General features: G+C 38.4%; 1 protein-coding gene across 3 annotated transcripts in view; it reads right to left on the bottom strand.

Annotated features, from left to right (window-relative positions):
• Window positions 1-5086: 5086 nt before the first annotated feature.
• Window positions 5087-10615, bottom strand: part of UNKL (unkempt family like zinc finger) — a 73042-nt gene continuing 67513 nt past the window's right edge. For all 3 annotated transcript variants that reach the window (XM_018570349.1, XM_018570283.1, XM_018570422.1), the window contains 3 exons: window positions 9650-9852; window positions 6545-6802; window positions 5087-5242 (listed from right to left, as the gene is read on the bottom strand). In XM_018570349.1, coding sequence (XP_018425851.1) covers window positions 5087-5242; window positions 6545-6802; window positions 9650-9852 — 617 coding nt within the window. The remainder of the gene's footprint in view (window positions 5243-6544; window positions 6803-9649; window positions 9853-10615) is intronic.

Here is a 10615-nt window from a genome sequence, read left to right on the forward strand (position 1 = left end):
AATTACATATTCTGATTGGCTGCTGTGGGTCCTACGGCCATTTCCTCCATTGTTTCAGATCACCCTGTCGGCATTGAATGCTTACAGTAATTAGTCCAGAAGAAATAAATGCCTTGCTCATCTAGGCGCATCTTTGCTGATCCTATGAATGAACTTCTCTGAAATGTAATAGCAGAAATACATACATTATGCAACACAGTAGTTGGTCATCTACATATCTGGACATGTGTCACGCTGTATTAAAACACAACAAAAAAATCACACGGCTTTTGTTTCTCTACATAGAAAACGGCTCAATAAATAAAGTGTAACTAGATACAGTGTTAAAATACAGTATTCTATAGAATCCTGAAGTGCATTGGCCTAACCATCCATATTATAAAGTTTTTAAAAAGTTTACATATGAACAGGTTTCTCCCCGGTATGACTCGCAAATTGATTTTTTTTTGAAAGAATGGAATATGATGTGTTAGCATGTACTAATTATGAAAAATGGCAGCCATTCAAAAACAATTCAGACATACAAATTTGCACTAACCCCTACAACCACACTGCACATAACATTCCCCCTCACCCACATACATTGAATCCTCAGTACCTGTATCATAACTCACACAGTCTGTTGGGATAGACAGTACATATATTGCAGTGGATAAGCAGGTTCATATTCTCCAGCTAGAAAAAGCATTATGTAATGACATAACTGCTTACTCTGCAAGGGAAAACTTGTTTGCATATGGCCTATTCACCTATCTGTATTCCCTATCTCTGGATTGTCACTTAGAAGAATTATGTGACAGGTACTGAACAATAAAGGGACAGCATTAACTCATTTTTATCTTAAGGACAAATGATAGGGGGGGAAGTGAATTATGTGGGCTTAATTTCCCATGGAAAGGCAAACCAAGGTCTTATCCACATAGTCCTGGGACAATCTGCTTTAGTAATTTGAGTGGGCCAACATAATTATTTGCTCCCAATTCCCAAATAAGTATTATTAATATTATAAAAAAATATTTCTATTAGCACTTCTTTACTTACAGAATATGACTGCAACTATTGTGGGCCTTTTTAATCTATGAGCTCTTATGGGTTTAATGCAAATTTCCATCTGATAAGCAATACCCTTTAGTAATCAATTGACAAAAACAAGGTGCTTTCAACATATGTAATAATAGCCACAAATTGAGGTCCCAGAATCGTCACTTGTGACATGAGCATTGGGGGCAATACTGATGGCACAAAAAAAAAAAATCAGGAGCACATGGCGCGCTTCAGGGCTTATTTAATAAGGCAAAGGGGAATATGCAAACTGCAGCAGCCACGAGCACCTCAACCAAACATCTGCTCTCCCTGTTTTACAAACTGTTCTAAAATGAAAAGTAAAATCTGATTGGCTGTTACAGGGTACTACACATCCATGCAAAAATCGAATTCTCGCTTACTCAGTCCTGCAAGTTGTCAAAAGGGACCAGTAGGCATAATATATGGACCTCGTCAACCACTCTTGTCTACCATCTGAATATCTGTAAGCTTGAGGTCTACTCTAATCTATGGAAGAACCAACATTGGGGCACATATGCAAAGCTTAACCAAGCCGTTCCACAAAGATGTTGCATTACACCAGAGGCCCTTATTAAAAGGCACAGATGTTTTATGGGTCTACACTACACAAAACTATACTATTATTCACATCATCTGCACTCTTTTCCTTGCCTTACAAAATAAGCCCAATGTATATTAAAAAACAAAAACAAAACTGTACTGGAAATAAAGCCCAACATAAACTAAGATTTTGTTTAGTTCTGGATAGAGTGGAGGTGCAGAACTTCTCTCAGGTTTATTGCCATGTTCCCATTGAGATTTCCCTTGATTCTTGTTCTCTCAGACCCCAGTTAAGTAGACAGGAATTAAGGAAAAATCTCCCCGATGCAGATACAGGCAGCAATAAATCCCTGCCAAAAGTTACAACCCTTCTCTTACCCTATAATATAGAAAAAACATAGTCTGTAGTTGGGTCTCAAGCAACCAAAGATGACCACCTAGAGGTGCATAAACATTTATTTCTCATCCTGAGCGTCCCTCTTGTTGGCAGCACTACCCCTGCTTGTTTGCAGGGGTAGTGCTTAGAGTCAAATTCTGAATATTGTATGCTCTGAATTTCGGGTGACATGGTCAGAACGGTGTACAAATATTTCCAAAGGCACCTCTAGACGTCTTCATATTAAAAGCTTAGATCTCATCTTTTGTTGCATATTCTATTTACAGGTACAGTTTAAATAAAATGGGAACTAAAAGCCCGACACCAAATAAAAAATGTTTTTGCCACTGGGACAAGGAGCGAAAGATCTCCCCAAATGAGACAAAGCCAGCAAATGAAACAAGCAATTTGGTCATGATGTTTGTGTTGCTGTCCGTATCCCGGTTGGGATGATTTCCCTCACTTCCTTTGGTAGCCAGGACAGGAAATGTCCTAATGGACCCAAACATAATACAAGTCTAATAGAAATTTTACAATTTCAACTCTAATAAAAAAAAAAGGTTGGGTTTGGGTTGTGCTTTAAGGAAAAGGCTGTATATCAAATCAGTTAAACTTTTTGGAAACGACATGCTTTAAAAACAGAAGCTGTTCCCAATAAGAAAAGACATTGGTTTCTTTAAGTAAGTAGAACTCCATAATTAAGAAGATCACCTTTTTGCAGGTTAGGAATATTTTGTTCACTTTTGACAATATTAATAGAACCCCCATTATTTTATAATATCTAATTATTCAAGCATGTCCAGAAAAAAAAAACAGTAGGGGGAAAAGCACATCTGCTAAACATGTACAATTAAATAAATTTACTTTAGCTGCTGTAAGGTATAGGCACTTGATCAAAGTGGCCATGTGACCTAATTTCACATCTCCAAAAAAAGCTTATAAATGCATGATATCATGAGGTTAGGATCCATACAAACAAGATCGTTATGAAAAAGCTATTAAAATACAGAAAATCATCATAACACATTGCCGTAAATGTGAAAAAAGTTTTTTTCTTTAGGGTTTTTTTTTTTTTTTGTAGTTAAAAAAAAAAGTAAAAAATAAAATTAAAAATGGTTCCTTCAAGAGAATGATTTCCTAAACTTAAATGTACTGTAAATATGTGCCTTCTCAAACATCCATCCATTTGCTGGTTATAATTATAAATACTAACAGTTTGCACTTAACCTGAAAAATGTAAAAATCCTAAACTATATTGTCCACTACTCAGTATTGTTCATTTAATAAAGTACTAAAAATTCAGCATATGAAACATAACAATAAATTTACTACACTAATTATTTAACAGTAATAAACTGACAAGAAATATTTCCTCAGTTCACAGTACACACAAAAAGCTCAATATTATCGCATATTAAAAAAAAAAAAGAAATCTACAAAGCAGCTTAAAGCAGTTTATAATAACCTCTAAACAGAATCCCTGGTTAACAAAGTGCTTTAACAAGAATTAAACTTCTTCAAAATAACCTAGTAAAAAATAGTGCTAGACTGATTCCAAGCTCACAAGTTTTATGTAGAACATTTCTGTCACATGAAGCACCAAAATATATATATATATACACACATTGACTCGGAGACCTCAAGATGAATTTTTACCCCTATGTCACTGAGGAATATTCTTTGTCTCTTGCAGACCTTAGAAAATTTACTTTGCTAGGTTAGATCGCAGCCCTTAAAGGCTTGTTCCACCCAAGCTGGTATTTTTGTTATGGGTGAGTGAATCTGGGTTGGATCATCCACCAGCTTCTTATATCTCGAGGACTCCAATTGACAAGTTCTCCTGTACAGAGTCTGGCTCTGGCCCCAACCCACTCCATGTGCAAATTTACCTTAATAATCTGACACTAGAGTTGCAAACAACCTTCTTCATTCTCTGTAATGTAAAATGAAGAAAACATCTAGGGAGGACAGTACATCCCTTGTAATGGCCATGGCACCTAGGCGGAGTTGGGAAATTTAAGTGCTGAGGACCCCCTGACAGATGTAAGGAGCTAGTGGACAATTACTCCTGCTGGTATTAACCCAACATGTAAGTATCAGCTTTGGGTGGACTGACCTTTTAACCTAGATTGAAAATTACATTTTCTTCTACAGAAATTTCATAATTCTAAAACAGATTGAGGGGAATTTATCAAAACTGGAGCAGACAAAATCTAGAGCAGTTGTGCCTGGCAACCAATCAGCTTCTCTCTTTGATTTTCACATCTTAACTGAACAAACTGCAGAGAGAACTGATTGGTTGCCTTGGGCAACTGCTTTAGATTTTATCTGCTCCAATTTTGATAAATTCTCCCCACTGAGATTAAAGCAATGTGCAGGTTTGTAGTACTCTACGGTATGCAAACTCACTGCACACATCTGCCACATTCATGCAAAAGCGAGTCAAGCTCTTAAGGTCTGCCCAGGTGTCATTAATACCAGATAGCTCAATCATTTGGATAATTCCATCCAATTATCCATGCTTTGAGAAGGCCATTCATTGGTCCTAAAAGAACTTGACTGACCTCAACTACAGACTTTGTGGGCAAAAACACTTTTACAGATATGTCTGATCAGCTGCCTGTGAAGATGCTCTGTAAAGTAAAGTCCTGTTTCCTTTCTTTTAAAAGCCAACTGAAAAAGGACATGCAGACATATTCTTCATTCGCTCACATCAATACTTGTGGACCAGACACCTTGATAGGATCCTAGGCACACTGAGGCCTGCTGGGGATCCATGACGCACACAGCTAGCAATCCTGGTCCTGTGGCCAACTGGACAAAGCTGATCAGAGTTGAAGAAAGTCAGAATGCATGTTAAGAAGCAACAAGGAAACTTAGTTTGATTTGGTAAATCCAGAACAGGCTAAAAGTAAGAACTTTACCTAATCATCCATGGTGCTCTTTGAGGGTAGAGATCAGTCTATCACTGATTAAAGATACATGTTTACCTATCTTCTTATTTATATATATCAAATACTAAAACACAGGGTGCAGTACTTTGTCAGATTACGTGATACGGTTGATTTTGCAGTGGGCTGGTAAAGTAATGAACTGAAAGGCTTGTCACCATTTTAGTCTTTTGGTCTTGCAGTAAGGACATTCCGGTTTGCTGGATGCGCACTGTTCACATAATATGTAATGCTGGCAGGACTGCAGGACTATACTTCTGTCGTTTTCATGGCAAACCACACATTTCTTGGAATGTAGTTGAAATATTAACTGTGAGCAAATAAATAAAATGTATTAAATTATTACATTAAATAAAGGGAAAAGCATACTTGTTTTGGTCAGTTGTATCTTAAGAATATTTATAAACTTCTGTATCCATTTTTAATAATATATATTACATTTTATTTGATAAACATACATTTAAAGGGGAACTATATTAGATTGCGGCCTACTTCATTCTTCTAAAATAATAGTCTAAATTTTAAATTGATGCTTTAGATCTTTGTTTACACCACTGATGTTGGTCAACAAGCCCGAAACAGCTGTAGAGAGTTTGGAAAAAAATACTCTGTAATATTACGGTGCATCTGTACTATACACCAGCGGTTCCGGGTGTGCAGTTGGCCATTGGTGCACGAAGGAATAATTCATATGGCCCAGCCCACTATACAGAAATAAGGGAAAATACTCTTTTTTGGGATATGTGATGGAATGAGACATGAATACAACTGGTTCTAAGAAGGCTCTACTGTGCTTTACTATTTATACAAATTATTTATTCCAAAAATAACATTTCAATACAGAGTAAATCTGTGTGCAACACCAGCTTAACAAATCATTATGGGATTCATAAATAAAAAAAATGGAAGAAGCTGCTTGCTTTAGAGATGCAACTTCCTAATTAAAACTCCATAAGACCCATCTAAACAGAGCAGTCGGTTGATGTGTAAATATGAACTTGTGCTAGTGAGCTCTGTAAACAGTTTTTGTCAGCAAAGCAGCCAAGGTTAGCCTGACAAGCATATGAATAGGGGCACCACCTCCTGGCTGAAAATGTAATTCCGAAATGTTGATATGCAATATTTCCTTGACTAATAAACATGTAGCCCTAAACATAAATAAATGTAAAACGTGATATACATTCCCTTTAATAGAGTGCAACCACAATAGCTTGAGAAGAATGTTGGATTATCTTAGTAAGCAAGTCCAGAACTGCTGGCATGCTTGATAAAAGCCCATGTGTTGCAGATTCATAGGCCTATTCCACTTAAGTCTGCTAAGAGATAGGCAGGAAGTCTCTTCAGTGGGAGTCATTCTGCCATGTGTATACTATGCTCTCCCTTCTATTTAGGTCTACTCAACAGAAACCCAAACACACACACATCAGAGGACATGCTAAGATAAGGCCTTCATCGTGTTCTGCAAGGCACCAATAATTTAGGGTTAAGTTAATTACTCACTAGGAAACTTGGTAATTTTACCTTTTCAGGATTTAAAGCCCTGGACTACAAACTACAGCAGCAGGCTGCCAGTGCTAAAACAAAATATATCGAAATTTAGGTGCCGTCTTACCCCATCAATTGTTTCTAGGTCAGAACACAGCTGACTTTTCAGAGAATGTAACTTTGGTAAAGGAAGCTTTTCCATATCGCTGTATTTCCTTAATGTGGAAAACTGTGGAGATACACGGATGACATCAAATTCTTCTTGTAGCTTTTTCAGTTTGCCTTCCACCTCCTCCTTCTGTAATAATGCTAGCTGTCGGTCTGCATCGGCTGCCTTGGCACGCTCCTTGGCTTCTTGGGCTTCCTTCTGCCAGGCATCACATGCCTTTGGAAGTCAACAGAAGAATTACAATAACTACCCATATGTATCATATATGTTTTATTACATAATGCATTTTAAAATCGGATGACAAATATAGTTTTGTGATAAAGAGATGCTTGCAAGCACCCAGATCTCACAGACAGTCAAAAAGTGTGCTCTCCTGAATGCTTTCTAATTTACTGGTGCAAAGAAATAACAGTGTATCTAAACCCAAGAACAAATATGTAATCTATTCAAGCTCACCAGTTCTTAGAGATGTGGTGGCTGCACTAATTTTGTTTTTGTTTTTTTAAAACTCTGCAGTGTAAAGACAAGTTTAGTGTCCAAAAGGTGTATGCATTGCAATGTACTCTTATATTTATGCCACTCAGAAAGAACACATAAAAACATCGCATAGCATAAAATCTCAGTAAAATATATAAACGGTAATAAAGACATAAAAACAAAAGATCCCATCCTTCAAAATGTTAAAAAACGATCCTTTATCACAGCACTATAAGACAGTCTCTCCAACCTCCTCTGCGGATGAGGTAGTTCAGAAAAGATCCTACACCTCCTGCACAATGCCCTTGGAAGAAGTCAGCTGATGATGAAACACGTTGGTTGGGCGTGGTTACACGGTCACTATACTGATTGAGCTACGGACTGCAGCTACAAGGAAGTGTGGGATCTTTTCTGAGCCACCTCATCCGGAGAGGGGTTTAGAGAGACTTAGGCCTTGTTCACACCAAATGCAGACCAGATCCGGTCAGGTTTCTGCACACGCAGCGTAGTGGGTTGTGCCGCGTTTTAGACGCGTTTTTGATGCGTTTAGGGCCGGTTTGGGTATAAAAAAAACCTTTTTTTTTTTTAAAAGCTTAACATGGACTTTCAGGCACTTGCATGCGTTTTTGATGCGTTCCAGACCAGATCCAGAGCAGGTAAAATAGGGCTTGCCGCATTTTTTTCATCCGGTCTGGATCTGGTCTGCATCCGCACGCTGCGATGTGAACTGGAGGTCAAAATACCATAGGAATACATTGGACGCAGTTTTGATCCGGTCTGCACCTGCTCTGGTCCGGATATGATCCGCACTTGGTGTGAACAAGCCCTTAGGCTAGGTTCCCACCTAGGCGATTCAGATGCTGAGCTGTTGTCGCACGTTTTCGATCGCGCGACTGTTCATTGAAAACCGTGTGCATAGAGATGTCTGTGGGACCCAAACCGCGCGACAACCGCCCAAAAATCGCTCCTGCACCTTTTCGCGTGACAGGCGATTTCGTCGGCGCAACAAACCGCAAAGGTGTGAACAGACTTCAATGTGAATCTGTGTTTTGTGCGATAAATCGCCTAGGTGTGAACCTAGCCTAATGGTGCTGTGGATGCTTTTCTTTATTTTTCTGAGCGGCATAAATATAAGAGTGGGGATTTGATGTAAGGAAGTTCTAGTGCTGTGAACCTCAGCGGAAGGATATGGAGGAAGGATATGGAAATGAGCGCTGTCTGACACGTTTTTGATGTGGTCTCCTTTCGGTGAGTGTGGCATGTAATACACAGGACACATCTTTGGAGTGAAATGGCACATATTGAAAAGCACGGAAATCATACACTAATGTTCGTGTATGAAGGGCAAAGGTCATCTGAGCACGATTTGGGAGCACTTTTAAAGGAACTTTTTGGACTTATTTATGGACACTTAATTGGGTTTAAAGTTCACATTTTGTGTATAAAGTTTGTTGTGGAGCACTTTGTATTTGACCATTTGTGGACACTGATTTGTAGTTATAGACTGTCTGTTATATTGCTATTTTTCACTGTATTACATGCAGGGTAAAGGGTTTTTATGTGCAGTGTTTTTTAAGAATACATGTACAGGTGAAACTCGAATAATTAGAATATCGTGCAAAGTTCATTTATTTCACTAATGCAACTTAAAAGGTGAAACTAATATATGAGATAGACTCATTACATGCAAAGCAAGATAATTCAAGCCGTGATGTCATAATTGTGATGATTATGGCTTATAGCTCATGAAAACCCCAAGAACCCCAAATCCACAACCTCAAAAAAGTAGATTATTACATGCAATCAATAAAACAAGGATTGTACATAGAACAATGTCGGACCTCTGAAAAGTACAAGCATGCATATGTACTCAGTACTTGGTTTGGGCCCCTTTTGCAGCACTTACTGCAATTACTTTTGCACGATATTCTAATTATTCGAGTTTCACCTGTATATTGTAAGCTTTCCAAAGTAATTGATATGCACAATAATCTCATGAACAGCTCTAACGATAGTAATGTAATGCTTTTCAGGGCCAATCAGATACCATGTAAAAACACATGCTAAATTATAGACAAACAAAGAAAATACTTTTCTCAAAACTAGGCCAAAAGACAAAAAAATTACTTAAATTTAATTTCTTAAGGTGCAATTAAAGTAAAACCATTGCCGCAACCACTGCTGCTCTTAAAAAAAAAAAAATGCTAGTTCCTTGGCTGTCATGCTCATCCTATGGCTTCACTACGAAGAGAATTGGTGACAAATAAAAAGCAATCAGGTAAACATTTTAATTTAACGACTGTGCTTATTCCAGGCCACTGGCACACAAAGCAGCGAAGGTTCAGTACAAGCATGACAGTCAGAGAACCAGAACAAGTCTACTGTACAATAGCAACATCCATATTTCTATACTATGACAGGTTCACTTTAATCAGTAGCAACTGGCTGAAAACCAGGCAGCCTAAGAACCGGTATTTTTTACAAATGGGGACAGTGATCACTCCTGGGATAAAAAAATAAATAAATAAAAAGAAGCCAACTACTGCACAGAGCTTATGTAGCATCACTTTAAACAAAATGCCTTACCTGTTTTACTTGCTGCCAGGAATCTTCCCATCTTTTTATTTTCCGCTTGGCCTCATCACGCTCTCTCCTAATTCGTGTCAGTTCATTGCCATTTGAGCTTGTACTGGTGGAACTGGTAGGACCACTACTGAACACTGGGGATGGACTGGGAGAGAAACTCCCACTGACAAAGTCCCAGATACTGCCTGTCACCCCGTTCAAACCTGTCAAAAATAAAGTTTGAAATGCGACATTACAATCTTAAAGAGAACCAGTCAGACTAAGCTTATGAAGGAATCTGGATTTTCACAGAGTAGGGGAGGGTTATAACGCCTGTCAGCTTTGTTTGCCATCTGCGTCCCATTGGGGAGAACTCTCTTCACATACTGTCCAATAGCCACAATAAGAAGTTAGAGGAAATCCCTCCAAAGTGAGAGGGAAGTCCCTGGTGGTCAGCAGGGTCCCCAGAACTCGTGTCCCCCATTGGAAGATTTCCCTTCTTTTCCAGTTCTGTGGACAACCCATCCTTTGGGATATTATTTCACGTTCAGTGATAATGGCAAGTTTTCTTTTTTTTTCCTTTATTTTAACCTCATGATCCAGCCAGTAAGCCTGTTATTTTTTTTATCATCCTTTAACAGGCCAAGCTGTCCAGCAACAGTGGCAGATAGAGGGTTCAGACCATTTAATACTGATAGGGGGGCTTACAATGGTCAGCTTTTAGTCATTTATGTAAAACCTTTATCCCACAAAAGGGGAAAAAATGTGATGCCGTAACTGCTTAAAAAGTGTTAGCTGGAGTTCAGATTTAATTTTTTAGTCAAGTCCATTTGAATTTGATAGTCCACACAACCCTCTCCACAGGGTGGCAATGCTGCCTCTGAAGGGTGGTTCCTTTGTTGCTCCATAGACTGGAGCCATCCTAAAACAGGAAGTGTGTTACTGATCGAATTACCAGATGAAAATGAAGGTGAAAAAATCCCCACT

The sequence above is a fragment of the Nanorana parkeri genome, unplaced genomic scaffold, assembly GCF_000935625.1.
Source record: "Nanorana parkeri isolate BGI_ZX_2015 unplaced genomic scaffold, ASM93562v1 scaffold3, whole genome shotgun sequence".
In the NCBI taxonomy this organism is placed as follows: domain Eukaryota; kingdom Metazoa; phylum Chordata; class Amphibia; order Anura; family Dicroglossidae; genus Nanorana; species Nanorana parkeri.